This window comes from Oncorhynchus kisutch, linkage group LG9 (genome assembly GCF_002021735.2).
Source record: "Oncorhynchus kisutch isolate 150728-3 linkage group LG9, Okis_V2, whole genome shotgun sequence".
Lineage (NCBI taxonomy): Eukaryota > Metazoa > Chordata > Actinopteri > Salmoniformes > Salmonidae > Oncorhynchus > Oncorhynchus kisutch.
Genome location: NC_034182.2, coordinates 19,815,463 through 19,835,790, shown reverse-complemented (window position 1 = coordinate 19,835,790; position 20,328 = coordinate 19,815,463). Strand labels below are relative to the sequence as shown.

At 44.4% G+C, this 20,328-nt stretch overlaps 1 protein-coding gene across 14 annotated transcripts in view; it reads left to right on the top strand.

Moving 5' to 3' along the window:
* The window catches only part of si:ch211-200p22.4 (phosphatidylinositol-binding clathrin assembly protein), a 53,854-nt gene that overhangs the window by 25,452 nt on the left and 8,074 nt on the right, over positions 1-20,328 (top strand). For 4 of the 14 annotated variants that reach the window (XM_031832061.1, XM_031832068.1, XM_031832066.1 and 1 more), the window contains exons 3-16: positions 4,114-4,189; positions 4,417-4,519; positions 4,875-4,968; positions 5,114-5,225; positions 6,268-6,374; positions 9,621-9,662; positions 10,115-10,135; positions 11,567-11,652; positions 11,779-11,908; positions 13,935-14,068; positions 14,956-15,056; positions 15,575-15,679; positions 19,557-19,715; positions 20,259-20,289. In XM_031832061.1, coding sequence (XP_031687921.1) covers positions 4,114-4,189; positions 4,417-4,519; positions 4,875-4,968; positions 5,114-5,225; positions 6,268-6,374; positions 9,621-9,662; positions 10,115-10,135; positions 11,567-11,652; positions 11,779-11,908; positions 13,935-14,068; positions 14,956-15,056; positions 15,575-15,679; positions 19,557-19,715; positions 20,259-20,289 — 1,301 coding nt within the window. The remainder of the gene's footprint in view (positions 1-4,113; positions 4,190-4,416; positions 4,520-4,874; positions 4,969-5,113; positions 5,226-6,267; positions 6,375-9,620; positions 9,663-10,114; positions 10,136-11,566; positions 11,653-11,778; positions 11,909-13,934; positions 14,069-14,955; positions 15,057-15,574; positions 15,680-19,556; positions 19,716-20,258; positions 20,290-20,328) is intronic. The other 10 variants (XM_031832075.1, XM_031832063.1, XM_031832070.1 and 7 more) reach the window with 7 other exon arrangements.

The following is a 20,328-nucleotide window of genomic DNA, read 5'->3' as shown; positions in this document are numbered from 1 at the left end:
TGAGTCCTAAGTCAATGGATACTGTAATGGCATTGAATAGAAAAAAAGAAGAAAAAAAAAAAAAACTTCCTGAATGGATTTTTTCTCATGCCTGCCAAATCAGTTCTGTTACACTCACAGACACTATTTTAGAGTGTTTTCTATCCAAATCTACCAGTAATATGCACATAATATATTCTGGGCCTGAGTAGCAGGCCATTTAATTTGGGCATACTTTTCATCCAAAATTCCAAATGCTGCCCCCTACCCAAGAGAAGTTAAGGCGTCAGCATGCTTCAGTTCAGCTAAGATACTTTTGTATATTTTGTGTATGTGGGCACCCCTTCATATTAGTGAATTCTGCTATTTCGGCCAAACGCTTTGCTGACAGGTGTATAAAATCAAACTCACAGTTATGTAATCTCCATAGACAAACATTGGCAGGAAAACTGCCTTACTGAAGAGCTCAGTGACTTTCAATGTGGTATCGTCATAGGATGCCACCTTTCCAACAAGTCTGTTCCGCACATTTCTATCCTGCTAGAGCTGCCTCGGTCAACTCTAAGGGCTGTTATTGTGAAGTGAAAACGTATAGGAGCAACAGCGGCTCAGCCGCAAAGTGTTAGGCTACACAAGCTCACAGAACGGGAATGCCGAGTGCTGTAGTGCGTAAACATTGTCTGTCCTCGGTTGCAACGCTCATTACTGCATTCCAAACTGCCTCTGGAAGCAACGTCAGCACATTAACTGTTTTTCGGGAGCATCATGAAATGGGTTACCGTGGCCTAGCAGCCGCACACAAGCCTAAGATCACAATGCCAAGCGTTGTCTGCAGTGGTGTAAAGCTCGCTGCCATTAGACCCTGGAGCAGTGGAGTGATGAATCACACTTCACTATCTGGCAGTCCGACGGACGAATCTGGGTTTGGCGGATGCCAGGAGAATGGTATCTGTCCCAATGCATAGTGCCATCTGTAAAGTTTGGTGGAGGAGGAATAATAATCTGTGGCTTTTTTTTCATGGTTCGTGCTAGGCGCCTTAGTTCCAATGAAGGGAAATCTTAACGCTACAGCATACAATGACATTGTAAGACGATTCTGTGCTTCCAACTTTGTGGCTAGATCTGTGTGGAAGAACTTCAATGGCCTGCACAGAGCCCTGACCTCAACCCAATCGAACACCTTCAGGATGAATTGGAACGCCGACTGCGAGCCAGGCCTAATGGCCCAAAATCAGTTCCCGAACTCACTAATGCTCTTGTGGCTGTCCCCGCAGCAATGTTCCGACATCTAGTGGAAAGCCTTCCCAGAAGAGTGGAGGCTGTCATAGCAGCAAAAGGGGGATCAACTCCGTATTAATGCCCATGATTTTGGAACGAGATGTTTGACAAGCAGGTCTGCAAATGTACATCACTGTATTCCAGCACGAGATTGCTGCATACAGTTATTTTGGATAGTTATATGAGGGGAGTTACACATGTTTGTACACACACGCAGCACTTTCACTAGTGTGGGTTCTTTGTTTGTTAGTTAATGTTAGCTAGCTCTAGTCGGTTGTACCTGCTCCAAATATCCAGTATTTCTCCTTCTCTAGCTTGTTCTCCAACTTATTTTTAAATGTTGAGCCAGCATTCTTTCAGCACTTTTCTTTCCATGACTGATCAAAATGTGCAATATGTTTGGAACCTTGAATTGCAATACATATTGACTAGTGATAATCTAAATGCATATCCTGTTTGCTCCCCCTCACCATTTCTACAGGTGTCTCTCTCTACTACTGAGTAATTCTTCAAGAGTAAATGGGCCGTTGCTTGGTAATCTATAGAGGGTGTAGAAAAAGGTTGTGTATGTAGTGGGGTAAATCAGCGTCACAAGCGGTGAGTCATATTGTTTGGCTGCATCATTGACCCCCTCGTACTGCTCCATCTACCAACGTGTGTGTGTGCCTGTTTGTCATCGTATAGATCAACCTGCTTTGTGACAACAGGAGCCCACACACCATTACCCCCCCTGTCACTACTCCTACTACACACAACACCCCCTGTCTCACTGTCCGGTAAACTATTTATAAACGCTGTCCATCTCTTTCCCTACCTGCACCCTCCGTCTCGCTCTCTACCCCCTTTCCGTTTCCCTCTTTTCGTTTTCTCTTTCTCAATCTCTTTTACTCTACTCTCTCTTTGTCTTTCTTTCACCTCCACCCACCTGTCAGTCAGATATCCTACTACTCTCTCCTACTTCGTCTCACTATCCTCTGACTTAATCAGCGGGCTTCTACGTCATGTGTGTTGTCACTGTGGTGGGAATGAGTGTGCGTGTGATTTGTGTTAAAAGGATTATCACTCAATTTCTGTTGGTTTTTCAGTTAACGTATAACTGCTTTTTGGTTTCCCTGGTAATTGCAAACGTTCTCATTGCCAAAGACACTCTTCTCTTTCAACACATTCCTTTCATTCTTTCTCTTATTTGTTTAACTTTATTGAGTCTAGTTATTATTAACAATGCCTTTTGAGTCCCACTGACTTGTGTATGGCTGTGAAAAGGACACGGGGGTAGGGAAGAAGCAAAGAAGTCTCTAAAGTTGAGGGATTTACCCATCGAGACAGTGGGAGACAGAATGAGAGAGTGGTTGGGGGAAAGCGTTAGCTCTTTCTCAGTTTAGATTCAGTAGATTTATTAATAATGGATACGGTTTTTCACTGACAGTCGACTGTTATGCTAACATGAATTATTTGAAGGGCTAGCAGACTGCTGCTCCAACTTGTTTCTCCATCGATCTTTATCTGCAGTCTATGGTGTCATAATGCAGTGCTATGGCAGTACATGTAGGGTCTCATGTCTCAACGTTACCTTGATTTCTCATCAATTACTTTCCGAAATAGCATTTGTTCAATAACTATTCATTCATTGTGACAATAATGACACCTCATGAGAATGGCTGCAAGTGTTCAGATAAGCATGACATTCCCTTTTTATATCTGTAGACATATCGGCTGATACGATATAGCGCTAAAAGGCCAATATCGGCAAGTTAATATCGATGGACCGACAATATTGGTCTGGCTCCACTCTCGCTCTATCTCGCTCGCTCGCTCTCTCTCTCTGCCTGTCGGCCTGTGTGAACTGCCCTGTTTTAGCCCTGTTTGACACACGTCACATTCCTCACTGCAATAAAGAAACCAAATGTCCCCAAAAAAGAGAGTCTGGTGTATTTCCCAAATAAATGTCCCTATATAGTGTACTGTACCCTATGAACCCTGGACAAAAGTATTGCACTAAATAGGGAAATAGGGTGCCATTTGGGATGCAGAAAAGGGGGTTAAGAATTTTAACTGCGTGGGCCAATACTTTAAAACTTTTCTTTGCCATGGGACAAATGCTTAGCCAGACAAATGCACTCAAAATGTGCTCTGCAGATTGTATCAGCTCTTAATCCAGTTCTTAAAAAAGAAAATGACAACCACTCTTCCTCCCTACTCTGAGAAATGCTGAAGAGAAAATATGATGGATGTTAGTTTTCCTTCCTTCATTTCATGTTTTCTTAGGCACACACTCACTCTTTCTAAAAGTAAAGTTTTTCTCGCTCGCTTTCTTCTCTTGACTCCTAAGCACGAGAACACAAAAGCCTGCTAGTTTGTGTGTGTGCTCTGTCGCTGGAAGCGTGTCAGCTGGCGTAGCGTGAATCCCCCGCATTCCGAGATGCTCGGTTGGAACTGGGAACACCAAACTAGATGGGGGAACGTCAGCCTGGGATGTACACGTTCAGGCCTGCTCATGTCTCAGCAGAACGCTCCTCTTTCTGGGAATTCCCAGCCCTGTTTTCCCATTACTGAGGATGAGGCCAGACTATGTTTTTCATGTGTGTGTGTGTCCCTCATCCCTACCAATTGAATCTAGACTATGTTGATATTACACAAGATGGGATTTATCCCAAATGGCACCCTGTGCCCTATATAGTGCGCTACTTTAAACAAGAGCCCTGGGCCCTGGTCAAAATTAGTGCACTGCATGGGGAATAGGGTGGCATTTGGGACACAATGTATGGGATTTTTCCCACCCTGTTTAGTCAATAGCTGTTTATCTGACCTGAGACTTATGGCGCTTTCTTTTTTCTTCCGTTCTTTCTCTCTTCTCAGCGTCTCATCCAGTACCTGGCCTCTAGAAACACCCTCTTCAACTTGAACAACTTCTTGGACAAAGGTGCTTTGCAAGGTATGGTAAATCTTATACAAACACTCATATAATACTAGTGCATGATTAGACACACACTGCTTTGGTCTCAGGTTCTCTCTTGTTTTAGTGGGGTGTGGGAGGTTTTTACTGGGGGGGGGGGGGGGTTCTGTGCTGTTTTTGGTCGAATGAGGATGGTTCAAAGTCTCGGTGGTCTATCTCTTCTCTCTATCCTCTTACCCTCTCTCCTTCCTTTCTCTCCCTCCCAGGTTATGACATGTCTACGTTCATCCGTCGGTACAGCCGCTATCTGAATGAAAAGGCCATGTCTTACAGGCTGGTGGCTGTAGACTTTACCAAGATGAAGAGAGGGTAAGAAAGCACACATGTTTACTCACTCACGCACACACCTGAATGAATAGGTTTCCATGTCTTACAGGCTGGTGGCTGTAGACTTTACCACGTTGAAGAGCGCATAGGCTGCATAACATTTCATACATCTAGTCTATTTCACACTACTGGGCTGGCCTGGTTCCGCAACCACTGTAGTTCCTGGAACCGTGCTGGATAGGAAAATATCCAAGCAGCCGAGTACGGTTCAGGTTGGTTCTATAGTGTGAATCGGGTCAAATGTTACTTAGCATCCCGTCAGAACCAGCTAATCCAGTATTAGTCTAGAAAGAGAAGGACTAAATCAAAATGTTTGGTTTGTGTGTGTATGTTCCAGGATTGACGGTGTGATGCGTACCATGAGCATAGAGAAGCTCATAAAGACCCTTCCTATTATCCAGAACCAACTAGACGCACTGCTAGACTTCCAGGTAACATGGTGTGTTTGTGCATGTGGAGGAGGGGTTTGTGTATTCAATGGAATGTGTGCATTTTCCAATGGTGGACATGGGTGTCAGGTTTGAGATGAATAATAAATAAAAAACTTTGGGGGGGGGGGGGGATTCCTCTCTCCAGGCCAACCCCAATGAGTTAACTAACGGGGTGATCAACTCAGCCTTCATGCTGTTGTTCAAGGACTCCATCCGTCTGTTTGCTGCCTACAACGAGGGCGTCATCAACTTACTGGGTAAGGACTGGACTAGAGTCAAATTTAAAGCCTCCAGCGTCAGGACTATTGGTACTGGTGGGTATTATCATGGTGTAATAGAATGGTTCATTGGAATTCTATGGGTTTTATCCTATTCATATTATGTGGGTTCTTTCCAGGGCATAGCTCAAGGTTCTTACATCAATTTGATGTGATTAACTATGTGATGTTAGCCTCTCAGACAGCCAATTGCCCTGTACGGTGTGTTTGTCTTTTCACAGGTTGTGATGTATTTCTGAAGTGATAAGTGGTCCTCTGTCTCCTATCACTCTCTACTAATGACTTATTTGTACTCTACTCTTCTCACATTTTGTATCGGTCTCTGTCTCTCTTTCTCTCTCTCTCTTTCTCTCGGTCTCTCTGGGTCTCTCTCTCTCTGTGTCTCTCTCTCTGTGTCTCTCTCTCTCTGTGTCTCTCTCTCTCTGTGTCTCTCTCTCTCTGTGTCTCTCTCTCTCTGTGTCTCTCTCTCTCTGTGTCTCTCTCTCTCTGTGTCTCTCTCTCTCTGTGTCTCTCTCTCTCTGTGTCTCTCTCTCTCTGTGTCTCTCTCTCTCTGTGTCTCTCTCTCTCTGTGTCTCTCTCTCTCTGTGTCTCTCTCTCTCTGTGTCTCTCTCTCTCTGTGTCTCTTCTCGTGGCTCCTCTCTCTCTGTGTCTCTCTCTCTGGTCTTCTCTCTGTGGCTCTCTCTCTCTGTGTCTCTTCTCTTGGTCTCTCTCTGCTCTGTGTCTGCCTCTCTCTCTGTGTCTCTCTCTCTCTCTGTCTCTCTCTATGTGCTCCTCTCGCTGTGTGTGTGTCTGTGTCTCTCTCTGTCTCTCTCTCTCTCTGTGTCTCTCTCTCTGTGTCTCTGTCTCTCTCTCTGTGTCTCTGTCTCTGTGTCGCTCTCTCCTCTCTGTGTCTCTGTGTCGCTCTCTCTCTCTCTCTCTCTCTCTCTCTCTCTGTGTCTCTCTCTGTGTCTCTCTCTGTCTCTCTCTGTCTCTCTCTGTCTCTCTCTCTCTCTCTCTCTCTCTCTCTCTGTGTCTCTCTCAGAGAAATATTTTGATATGAAGAAGGGTCAGTGTAAAGACGCATTGGACATCTATAAGAAGTTCCTTTACAGGATGACCAAGCTGTCAGAGTTTCTCAAAGTAGCAGAGGTACACACAGGCATGCACGTGGACACGGGCGCACATGCTCAACACAATGCCCCGTAATGACTTTTTTACATTTACATAAAGTACCAGTCAAATGTTTGGACACTTACTCATTCCAGGGTTTTTCTTTTGTTTTTATTATTATCTACATTGTAGAATAATAGTGAAGACATCAAAACTATGAAATAACACATATGGAATCATATAGTAAACAAATCAAAATATATTTGAGATTCTTCAAAGTAGCTACCCTCTGCGTTGATGACCGCTTTGCACACTTGGCATTCTATCAACCAGCTTCATGAGGTAGTCACCTGGAATGCATTTCAATTACCAGGTGTGCCTTGTTAAAAGTACATTTGTGGAATTTTCTTCCTTGTTGCGTTTGAGCCAATCAGTTGTGTTGTGACAAGGAAGGGGTGGTATACAGAAGATGGCCCCATTTGGTAAAATACCAAGTCCATATTATGGCAAGAACAGCTGAAATAAGCAAAGAGAAATGATAGTCCATTACATTAACAAATGAAGATCAGTCAATCCGTAAAATGTGCAGTCGCAAAAACCATCAAGTGCAAGTCAAAACACACAGCCTCCCGGTACCAACCCTAATCTATTCTTATGTCACATATAGCATTCTTAGACAAAGATTAAATCATGTATGAGGAGGTTGTTTAGGTCTTATCGACTCAATCTGGAATGTTGCTGTGAGACCGAGGGCATCATGTGTGCCCATGTGTTTCCCTAAATATATCTTGATAACTTTCCTGGCACTTGGAGTCAATGAAACTGAATGAGATTATTTGAATAGTTATGCTTCTTGATGATATGTTGTACACTGCTCAAAAAAATTAAGGGAACACTAAAATAACACATCCTAGATCTGAATGAATGAAATATTCTTATTAAATACTTTTTTCTTTACATAGTTGAATGTGCTGACTACAAAATCACACAAATTATCAATGGAAATCAAATTTATCAACCCATGGAGGTCTGGATTTGGAATCACACAAAATTAAAGTGGAAAACTACACTACAGGCTGATCCAACTTTGATGTAATGTCCTTAAAACAAGTCAAAATGAGGCTCAGTAGTGTGTGTGGCCTCCACGTGCCTGTATGACCTCCCTACAACGCCTGGGCATGCTCCTGATGAGGTGGCGGATGGTCTCCTGAGGGATCTCCTCCCAGACCTGGACTAAAGCATCCGCCAACTCCTGGACCGTCTGTGGTGCACAGATGGAGCGAGACATGATGTCCCAGATGTGCTCAATTGGATTCAGGTCTGGAGAACGGGCGGGCCAGTCCATAGCATCAATGACTTCCTCTTGCAGGAACTGCTGACACACTCCAGCCACATGAGGTCTAGCATTGTCTTGCATTAGGAGGAACCCAGTGCCAACCGCACCAGCATATGGTCTCACAAGGGGTCTGAGGATCTCATCTCTGTACCTAATGGCAGTCAGGCTACCTCTGGCGAGCACATGGAGGGCTGTGCGGACCGCCAAAGAAATGCCACCCCACACCATGACTGACCCACCGCCAAACCTGTCATGCTGGAGGATGTTGCAGGCAGCAGAACGTTCTCCACGGCGTCTCCAGACTCTGTCACGTCTGTCACATGTGCTCAGTGTGAACCTGCTTTCATCTGTGAAGAGCACAGGGCGCCAGTGACGGATTTGCCAGTCTTGGTGTTTTCTGGCAAATGCCAAACGTCCTGCACGGTGTTGGGCTGTAAGCACAACCCCCACCTGTGGACGTCGGGCCCTCATACCACCCTCATGGAGTCTGTTTCTGACCGTTTGAGCAGACACATGCACATTTGTGGCCTGCTGGAGGTAATTTTGCAGTGCTCCTCCTTGCACAAAGGAGGCGGTAGCGGTCCTGCTGCTGGGTTGTTGCCCTCCTACGGGCTCCTCCATGTCTGCTGATGTACTGGCCTGTCTCCTGGTAGTGCCTCCATGCTCTGGACACTACGCTGACAGACACAGCAAACCTTCTTGCCACAGCTCGCATTGATGTGCCATCCTAGATGAGCTGCACTATCTGAGCAACTTGTGTGGGTTGTAGACTCCGGCTCATGCTACCACTAGAGTGAAAGCACCGCCAGCATTCAAAAGTGACCAAAACATCAGCCAGGAAGCATAGGAACTGAGAAGTGGTCTGTAGTCACCACCTGCAGAACCACTCCTTTATTGGGGGTGTCTTGCTAATTGCCTATAATTTCCACCTGTTGTCTATTCCATTTGCACAGCAGCATGTGAAATTTATTGTCAATCAGTGTTGCTTCCTAAGTGGACAGTTTGATTTCACAGAAGTGTGATTGACTTGGAGTTACATTGTGTTGTTTAAGTGTTCCCTTTATTTTTTTGTGCAGTATATTATCTTACCCACACACAGTCATCTTACCCACACACATAAAGATATACATCATGCAGACACACACACAGTTTTAAGATTGCTGTCTGTTAAAGATTCTCAACCAAATTTACTGAGCTTGTGCAATTATGACAAAATCAATGAACATATGATCCCCTAACAGTTGTGCAAAGTTGGTAGTCTTGTTCTAACATATTCACAGCTGTAATGGCTTCCAAAGTTGCTTCCACCAAGCATTCATTACATCTTATTTTTTATTAAATTGGAAAATGTTATTTTTCTTGTGTAGATCGGTAAAGAAATCATCAAATGTAATCTTTTTTTTAAAATGACATTTTAAGGCTGTGCAATTGGTGTACACTTTCACTGTTCCAATGTTTTGGCCTCAAGCTTCACATTCAATGTTTTTGGGGCTTTTTAAATGTCTGTTCTATTGCTTGCCATTCATTTGCCACACCCACACCATGTCTCGTCTCATTGGTCACTCACGAGACATACTCAACATTGTCCAATCATATTCATCGATCCAGTTGTCAGCATTTTTGATATAGACCCTTGTTTATTTCAGTTGTTTAGAGGTTGTGTCCCAATAATCTGATATTTCTCATTAAGTGTGCACTTGTTCGCTTCCCTTTATGGATTTGAAAGGAAATAACTGGTATATGGAAACACCCTTCAGCCCATGCCTACACCAATCTAATGCTTATATATTTTTGAGTAGTGGTGTACGAGTGCACACTTCAGGAAGAACGAGAGATTATTTGGACTCACCCACAGTAGTCACTGCATGGGAGTAATGATTCCTTTTTTATTTTCTTGTTTTTTCCGTTGGCCCGTTTGTTTGGTTTTCGTTCGGTCTTTGTGACCACAGCAAGTTGGAATAGATCAGGGTGATATCCCCGATCTCTCACAGGTCAGTGTACATTTTTCATCTCTCTCCTCTTCTGGCTCCACCAACATGCTTTCATCCATCTATCTGTCCATTCGTTCATGTTACAGCCGTCAGCCTCTCTCTTACTGTACATATTCGCTCCCTCTCTCCTTCGGTCTCTCTCGCTCTTTTCTCTGTACTCAATCATTCACTCATTTTTCTCTTTGTCAAACTCTTAACAAGTTACCCTGTCTTATACTTTCCCTATGAATCTGTTGGTTCAATTGATTTAGTATTTATTTTTCAAATTATTATTTACACTGTAGGCCCAAATAGGCACTTGTAAAGAAAGTATTTAACTGGCTATATAAATACCAATAACTTAAGGCACCAAGCTTGATAGTGATGCAAACTGAAATATTGGATTTTGAGTGATACATAATTCCCATTCCCAGTATACCATTTAAAATAGTCTTTATCATTCTCCTCCACAGACCATTAAAGGATCATGCATTGTAGGTGGTGGGTTACTTACTGTAATGCTTTTAACCCTAGCATCCCTCCCACTAAAGGCATTTCACTGTGCACGAAACATTCAAACTTGAAACTATACTGCATCTCCCCTCCCCATACAGTATACACAGAGTTTTACAAATTGTTGACTCGCCATAGCTTGTGTTCTCTGACATCTTGACCTACCCACCCGGGTTTGCATGTAGCCCTCGCCCCCTCACACGCACGCATGTAGCCTTGTCCCTTCCTACACGCACGTGCGCACACGTAGACATGCATGAGTGCAGACACACTTTGCCCCGGGGAGGGGGGGGGGAAGAAAGGTCAACCATATGAATGAATTATCAGAAACGTATTCCTCTCCTCCTCCCACCATTCAGACAGACAGACAGGCCTATGATAAAGAAAGCATTTTAGGGATTTTTAACATTCATTTAAACTATATTTGACCCCTTGATTATTACATGAATGCATCATCGTAGTTGTAGCTATGACTTGAAAAGATTTCTGTCTTCAAACTTCAAAGCACGTCTTGTTTTGAAAGATTGTCGGGGGATAACTAGCGATCAAAAAGGGGGAAACAACTATTCCCTCTTTCTTTTACTTTGCTCTTTTGTTCTCTCTCTACCTCACTTTCTTTCCTCTCTGTGTGTCGAGTGGAATGTTTGGGGAATACGTACAGGGTTCAGTCAGAGTTCCATGCTCAGTCTGTTTTTAACTTCTGTACTTTCTTTGTAAGAGGGAATAGAACAGTGTGTGTGTGTGTGTGTCTGCTAATATTATTGATGTCTGATTTGGTCTCTAAACAATCTAAAGATAGTCTACTTTTGACCACAGCCGCATTGATCGTTCGCCTTGATGTCACCGTAGGTCAAAAGTGCTACACCACACGGGGAATAAGGTGCCATTTGAATACATTTTCTCTTGGAATGGGTCTCAAATAGCACCCAAATCTCTATCTAGTGCACTACTTGTAGTGCGTAGGGTGCCATTTGGGACGCACCCTTAGTGAAAGCCAACGCGCCAGCCTTGCCCACTAGGCTATGCCCTCTCAGGATGTTTATATGTTGGCACAAACCAGACCGGACAGAACGGGGTTTATGTGCATGTTTCTCAACCTCTGCTACCTTCCTTCCCCTCTGTTCTCTCCTCGTTTTTCTGTTTGCTGCAACTTGTTATTATTAACCTACTAATACTGAGCAACCTATTCCCTATATAGTGCCATTTGGTCCGAAGACGTAGTTCTATTCTAGGAATTTGATGCATTGTGGGTAGACCTCTGGGACTAACAACCGTGTGCGCGTGTGTTTATTGATGTGTGTGACGTGTGAAGAAGTGAATGAGTGCGTCATGTCATGTGAAAGAGAGGAAGAGCTGGTTCTGTCTCTCACCCCCCTCCCCTCTTCTGTTTTCTCTGCTTCTCCTCCTTCCAGGCTCCTAGTAGTCTCCTGGAGGCTCTGGAGCAGCACCTAGCCTCTCTGGAGGGGAAAAAGACCAAGGAACTCACCGCTGATACAAGGTACTGGACTGGCGAGACAATGAACACTTGGTGATATACATTATCGTAAAACTTGTTTAAGAAGCACACATAGGAAAGACATGTCCCCTCCTAATACCTCTGTTCTTGCCTCTGTCCTCTCCATAGAGCGTCCACCCTGTCCAGTGCGGTGTCGTCTCTGTCCAATACAGGCATGTCATTCAGCCGCATGGACGAGAAGGAGAGACAGCAGGCCTTAGAGGAGGAGCAGGCCAGACTGCAGGCCCTCAAGGTACAGGTAACACACCATTACACTAATGCATAAAATGATACTACACAGCTACACTGACCACCACTACACTGGTGGACAGGGAGTTAAATATGTTACTACATCATTACAACAAATTACACTTCTGCACAAAATTACATTTACATTTTTAACTTACCTTTATTTAACTTGGCAAGTCAGTTTTAAGAACAAATTCTTATTTACTATGACGGCCTACACCGGCTAAACCCGGACGACGCTGGGCCAATTGTGCACCGCCCTATGGGACTCCCAATCATAGCCGGTTGTGACTGACTGGATTCGAACCAGGGTGTCTGCAGTGACGCCTCAAGCAGTGCCTTAGACCACTGCGCCACTCGGGAGCCCTACATTATACCCGTGGCCTATTCAGATTTAACTGCCTGAAAACAGGGTGTCCGCGGGTCCTTAAAGTCTTACATTCATGCTCTTGGTTGCCATGACATCCTCCTCCAGACAGGCCAGGGGAGCGGTGGCAACCCTTGTTTCAAAGCGGGTGAAGAACTTGTTTAGTTCATTGGCTGTAGAGGCACACCCTCTCGTCCAGGCAGGGATCAATGCGTTGCCTACCTTTTTGAAGGGGGTGTTTGCCATATTCTTAATGCCCAACCAGGCAGACCGAGAGTCTCCCTGTAACATTATCTCCACCTTATCTCTGTACTGGCATCTCGCCTTTTTTTTGTCTCTTTGTTCCCCTCTCTCTGTTCCCGGAGACAAACACTTGTTTCTTCCTATTAAGCACCACTTTCAATTCTTTGGTCACCAATGGTTTGTTGTTTGGAAATATCTTACATGTTTTTTTTGGGCTCACCAAATTAACACAGAATTCAATATAGCCAGATATTACGTTAGTCATCTCGTTCAGATCAGCTGATGATTCTTCAAATACACTCCAGGTGGTACAAACAAAGCATCACTGCAATTGATCAATACTGTCATTGTCCCACACCTGTATTTGTTTTTCCACCACAGTCTCCATTTTGAGTAACTGTCTATAAGTTGGTCGTAGAAAAACAGTGTTATGATCTGATCCATGCAGTGGAGGTCTGGCCAAGGATGAATACGCTTTGGGGACCGAGCCGTGACATAAATCTTATTTTTCGTTGTTAGGCTAGTCACATACAGCATCAAGCTTTGACACTGTTTGCTCTTGGATGGATATAAACAACTATCAGAAAAAGCTGGGGGAATTCACAGGGGAGGTAGAAGGGGCGTAGTGACACTGACAACAGCTCTATAACAGGGGTGCATATTTTTTTCCTGACAATCGTAGTTTTACACCATCTTTCATTTAGCAGAACAGACTCTACCTCCGTGCTCCTTACCAGTAGCTTCACTCTCTCTGTCCATACGAGTGATCGAGAATCTGTCAGGGGTGACTTCAGTCGGGCACCGCCTCCGACAGCCAAGTTTCAGAGAAGGCCATCACACAGGCTCCCTGTATTCATATCGATTCCGTGAAATTGCCCGTAATTCATCCATTTTCCCCGATTGGACCATGGAGAGCAGGGTAGTTGGAAGAGGAATCTTTGTTTTTGTTCCTCTGCATTACACTGCCTTTCCCCTTTTCCTCTTCCTTCTTAGTAGTCCTTCACCCAGGTTGTTGTGTCTCACAATCTCTGCAGGTATGTCCCCTTTGATCGGTTCTCCCGAACGTGAGTTATTACATTGTAAAAGATTTTGTTTCTGCAGTAGCGGATGTGTGGTGCCACCGACTTTTTTGTAGATTCGCGTGCTGTTTCAGGTACCAGCAAAAGTCATCCAAGTAGGAGAATTATCCAGTGTACGCACTTCATGTCCCTCTACCGTAGCTTAATCAGTAATCCGATGCAACATAAAACACTATTAAACTACTAAAAGCAAAGCAACAAAAACGGACGAGTTTAAACAACGAAACTGGAACAAACGCTGCTTTGGAGCCTGCTCAGTCTGACGCTGCTCAGTCTGTGTCGAGCATGAATCCCTCAGTCGTACCCAACTTTGTTTGGTAACTGTGTGTTTTTCTGTGTTTCTCCAGGACCAGCGTCTGAAGGAGATTGGCATGTCCACTCCATCTGCCTCCCCCAGTACACAGTCTATGGGCAGTGTCAACAACAACCACCACAACACCAATCAAGGCATGGAGCTATTCAGTGCACCCTCCACCAACAGGTACTACTGTTATAACATGGTTACTACAGGTCGTAGGAGGTTATCTAGTGTTATAAAGGTATGATTCAATTATTCTATTCAGATTTATGTTGATTCTTTTGATTATAGATTCTCTGATTTTTTTTGGGGGGGGGGTTCAAAGGTTGGTATCAGTTTGTTTTGTTGACTTAAAGGGATTGTTGAGGCAATCTATATTTCAGTGGAATTACCCTTACCTTGAGTTGTTTCTCAAGCCAGAAGTTACCATATTAGCATTGTCAAAATTCATTAATGTAAACAGGCGTACCGATGTTAGCAAAACTGCCTCAAAAACACGTAGCGTCGATACTCACGAAACCTGTCCATGTTCTTCCCCGCAAGAATGTTACTTTTCTAATAATATCTGAATGCTGAATATCTGTATATTCCATTGCTCTGATAGTGCCATCAAGCCACCTGTGAGTGCCCAATGGTATATACAACTTTATTGTCCATGTTACTGCAAACAGAAACAGAGAGACTACATGAGGAAATGTAGCCTCACAAATCCAGCGACTATTTCAGCAGTATGTATGTTAGAAAATTGTGAACTCCACCAACTACCGAACTTGGTTTTGAAGTGTTTTTGAGCAGGTTACAGCTTGCGAACATTGGTTTGGTTGTTTACATTCATGAATTTTGATGATGCTAACTCCTATCTGTGGCATAACATTGATTATTGTGCATTCTGTCACTGGGCCTTAATGCACAACTGAATGTAAGGTAAATTCCACCGAAATATATAGATTTCACCTGAACTAACCCTTCAGTTGTTGATTGTTTGGGCATATAGGGGCAATTTGAATCACATTTATTTACTCATTGATTTTCTTTCCCACTTCCCTGTCTCGTCTTATTTCTCTCTCTAGCATGCCCAACCTCAGTAGTGATCTATTTGACCTGCAGCCAGCCTTCCTACCTGCTGTCCAGAGCACTCCCTCGATCTCTACAGCCACCAGTGCCTGGGGAGGTAGGTCACACACACATTTGGACACACACGTGCATGCAATATACACTTGGAAATTCACACACACAGTTTTTATCTACTTAACCTCCTGAACTTCAGGTTCAGATCCGGGGCAGAGATGTATAGTGATGATTAGCTGTGTATTATGTCACACACACGACACAAGTTTCAGTTAACACGTGTGTTCTGACAAGCCTCTGTCTTTAAAGTCAGGTGGCTTTTCAACTGTACAAATTCATGCTCATGTGTCTCTTGAGTTCTCTTCATGTCTTCAGTCATTCATGTGTTTGTTCATCCATCAGTTAATTCACTTGTTTCATCCACTTATCGTCCATCCATTCAGCCATGACTTTCATCCGCTAGAAGCACCGACACGGCTGAAATATTGTGTTTAACATTTTGTCCAATAAACATTAATTTAAAGAACATATGGTTCGACAGACACCGATACCAACCAACCCAGAAGTTGAATAGAAACTTTACAATAGTAATATGTAGCCTTTATGACCTTTGTCCCCTAGGTGCTGCTGAGACAGCTGAGTCCTCCATGAGTGTAGATTTTGATGCTGTTTTCGGGGGCGGGGCTAGAAGACAGGCCAATTACGACGTACAGCCTGCCACCGATGGTAAAGAGACACAACGTTACGTCCCAAATGGCAACCTATTCCCTTTATAGTACACTACTTTTCACCAGGGCCCATAGGGCACTATATAGGGTGCCATTTCGAACACAGATAACCCTAAATAAACCTACTAAACAACCTCTGGCTTAGCTTACTGCTCCCCTATAACAACTGTAATCAATTACTTTTAGTGCTGGTTCATATCTCTGATTTGGTTTTGCTAAGTAAATCAACCTTTTCAGGCTTGGGCCTGTATCCACAAATCGTCTTAGAGTAGGTGTACTGATCTAGGATCAGTTTTTCCTTTTTAGATCCTAATGAACACAATTATATAGACATATACCATATCAGCAATCTTACTCTGAGATGCTTTATGGATACAGGCTCTGGTTTAGATTTCTGGTTGGGTTTTGCTATGGGCCAGCTAATCCTTTAGGCCTGGGGTTTCTGCTACCACAGTTTCCATTTGTGTGTTTTTAAAGCCTTCAGTAGGAATTTCCTGGTGGTGATCTCACTCCATTCCATCTGTTTGTAACTCATCTCTTTCTCTCTCTGTGTGCGTGGCTTGTCATCTCAGTCCGTTCCTAATCGCCTGTCACTCATCCATTTGTTGTCGTCCACACAGTCCCACACTCTACACAGACAATCCATCTCTTTGGAGGCACTGAGGTGGTACCTTTCCATCTGTTCTCCTCCATCTCTTTCCCTCATCTGTCCTCTACTCCCTCCATTCTCAGCCTTTCCAAACAATTAGCTTAATAGTTAACTCCTCTTTCTTTGTAAAACTAGATTTTTCTTTCTTTCCTGCCCTCTGATCTGTATGTTATGGTGAGTGGGCTATTTTTCTGAGTCTTTCCTTCTCTCTCCCTTCCTCCGTGTGCTAGTTGTCTCTGATCCTTCCCTTCTGTTTCCTGCTTGCAAAGCAGGAAGTTCTTACTTCATGAATGTGGCCTATGGCCAGATGGCACCCTATTCCCCATTGGGCTATGGTCAAAAGTAGTGCACTATGGTAGTATGGGCTCAGGTCAAAAGTAGTGCCCTACATAGGGAATAGAGTTACATTTGGGACGCATAGCTATGTCAGCACAATGTCCAGAAGCTAGACATCGCTTCTTAGACAAATATTATTTGTCCTTTTTTTTGTTTTCGCTTCCTCACTTTTTTTTTCCTGTGATGGGAGGATAAGGAGTGATGGGAGGTGACAGCTGTCTGTGCAGCTCTGTTGTGCTCCCTGTCTTTTTTCCTCCCCACGCTACTTTGTCTTGCCCTCCTTCGATCGGTCTTCCTCTTCTGTCACACACTCTGATTGCCCCTATTTGTCTCTTTCCTCTCTCCCTTCTCCGTTCCTCCGTTCCTCCCTCCCTCCCTCCCTCCCTCCCTCCCTCCCTCCCTCCCTCCCTCCCTCCCTCCCTCCCTCCCTCCCTCCCTCCCTCCCTCCCTCCCTCCCTCCCTCCCTCCCTCCCTCCCTCCCTCCCTCCCTCCCTCCCTCCCTCCCTCCCTCCCTCCCTCCCTCCCTCCCTCCCTCCCTCCCTCCCTCCCTCCACCATCCCCTTTCCTACCTCTCTCCTAGTTGAGGGCAATGTGTTCCCATTTTTAGAATGACTGTTGACAGACCATTGTGGTACTAATGTAATGTTTGCACAGTGAAATACTCCATGACTGCATCCCAAATGGCAGCCTGTGGGCCTTGGTCAAAAGTAGTGCACTATATAAGGAATAGTGTGCCATTTGGGATGGAGCCATGCAGTGTAACCAGACCAATCAGCCCTGTACAGTAATAGAGTAGTATACCACACACGCACCGGTCAGCCTACAGTACAGCCTCAATAAGTGTAATGACTCAACAACATGACACTACAAGCACATAAATCCATCATAACACAAATATAGCTACTGCTGCTGAGCCTAGAAATGGAAGGAATGGAACAAACACCCATTTCTCATAATTCTGCTCCTGAGGCCGACTAGAAACTGAAGGATTAGACAGGGCACATCTACTGTTTTAGTCTAGATATGTAATTAATATAATCCATCAGCATAATGACTCCACAACATGTCAGCCACAAGGAACTACAGTGCCTTCAGGAAGTATTCATACCCGATGACTTATTCCACATTGTTGTTACAGACTGAATTCAAAATGGATTAAATATATTTTCTAACCCATCTACACACAATACCTGACAATAAATGTTTTGCAAATGTATTAAATGAAATACAGAAATATTTAATTATTCACACCCCTTTGCTATGACACTCCAAATTGAGCTCAGGTGCCTCCAATTACCTTTAATCATCCTTGAGATGTCACTACAACATGATTGGAGTCCACCTGTGGCCAATTCAATTGTTTGGATTTTGAAGGAAACACCTGTATAAGGTCCCACAGTTGACAGTGCATGTCAGAGTAGAAACTATACCATGAAGTTCAGGTAACTATCTGTAGAGCTCTGGGTGAGAATTGTGATGAGGCATATATCTGAGGAAGGGTTTAAAACAATTTCTTGAATGTTAAAAGCTTCCACGAGCATTGGGGAATGGGGTAAAATACAGAACTACCCAGGCTGGTCGGACAGCCTCTAGGCACAAACTGAACAACCAGGCAAGAACAACCTTGGTCAGGGAGGTGACCAAGAACCCAACGACCTCTCTGACAGAACTACAGAGTTCCTTGGCTTAGATGGGAGAACCTGCCAGAAGGACAACAGTCTCTACAGCACTTCACCAATCTGGGCTTTATGGGAGGGTGGCCAGACAGAAGTCACCCCTGAGAAAAAGGCACATGACGGCACGCCTGGAGTTTGCAAGAAGGCACGTGAAAGCCTCTGGAGTGGCAGAAGAGTCTGTGGTCTGATGATGATACAAAAATTGAACTCTTTGGGCTGAATACAAAGTGCTATGTTTAACACCATCCCTACCGTGAAGCATGGGGGTGGCAGCATCATGCTATGGGGATGCTTTTCGGTGGCAGAGACTAGTATGGATCAAGAGAACAATGAATGGAACCAAATATAGCCAAGTCTTTGATAAGAACCTGCTTCAGAGTGCTTATGACCTTAGACTAGGGTGAAGATTTACTTTCCAACAGGACAATGACCCCAAGCATACAGCCAAAGCAAAGCTGAAATGGCTTCAGAACAAGAATGCGAAAGTCCTTGAGTGGCCCAGCCAAAGCCCAGACTTGAATCCCATTGAAAATCTGTGGAAAGGCTTAGATTGCTCCCCATCTAACTTAACAGAGCCTTGAGGTAATCGGTAAGGAAGAATGGGAGGAAATCCACAAATCCAGATGTGCAGAGCTTATGCAGACATACCCAAGACGACTCAAAGCTCTAATCGCAGCCAACGTTGCTTCTACAAAGTATTGACTCAGGGGTGTGAATACTGCAAAAATGTCAAACATGTTTTACTTTGTTATTGGCTATATGTGTAAATGGGTGAGGGGGGGAAAAATCTATTTAATCCATTTTGAGTTCAGGCTGTAAAGCAAACAAAACTGAATTCTTTCAAGGGACATGAATTATTTCTGAAGGCAATGTAAATCCAGCACAACCACAAATACTGCTGCTCAGCCTAGAAATATGGTGTATAGACGGGACACAGCTACTGAGCCCTGAGCGTAGAAATAAAAGGGAACACGTCCTTTTTATTTTCGGTACTTGTCATGATACTGAACAGATGGTTTGTGATCCCACAGTCTGATCTTGCCTCCCAAGTCCTCTTTTCTCTTGCTTGAGTCAAATCTTTCCTGCATGTGCGCTGCTTCTCTTTTAACCTCATATCCCATCTGTGTGTGATACTTGACCATGCTTTGTGTTTGTCTAATCTCTGTGTATGAATAATGTAATTAAATCTATGTCTCCCTGTATCTTTCCTCCAGGGTTTGACGCTCTAGGGGACCTGCTGAAGCCCACCGTGCCCAGCCACAACCAGCCTCCTCCCATGGCCCTGCACCACCCTGGTCATCCCCATCCAGGGCACCCAGGAGGCAAGCTGCTGCCCAATGACCTTGACTCGTCCCTTGCCAACCTCGTTGGCAGTGAGTACTGTATAGGCAACATATATTGTTCTTTTGTATCCTCACATCTGTCTGTTCCCGCCTCTTTCTCCCCTCTGCCTCTTCCATTTGTTTCGGTTTCTTTCGCTTTGTGCTTTCTCCTTACTTCTCATGTGACTATTTCTCCCTCCCTCTTCTCTCACCCTTGGTCTTGTCCTCTAGTGAATGTCTGCTAGTGGTAGAGATGTCAATAGAAACAGTTGGACCAGCCTAATGGTAGCGGATGGCCTATCTGCCAGAGCTCTTGCCTGAGAGCCATTGGTGGGAAGGGAGAGGACACACAGAGAGAGGAACCCAGTAGGGAGGCACTGGTCTCAGTCTACTGTATGTTTAACAGCCTTCACTACCCCCTGCCAGGGCTGGCCGGCTCTCTCGTTCTGTCTGCCTGTCTCACTGTCTTTTAGATAGACTCGCTCACTTTTATCAAACCCTCTGATGCTTTTGCTCTCTTCTTTCTCATACTCACTTCCTTGTTCTCTTGCTCTCCTCTTTCTGTCTCACCATCCCTCGCTCTCTCATCCTCAGATCTGCAGTTCGGAGGAGCCCCAGCCAAGAAGTAAGTGTAGGAGTTGTGATGTGTGTCTGCATGCGTGTG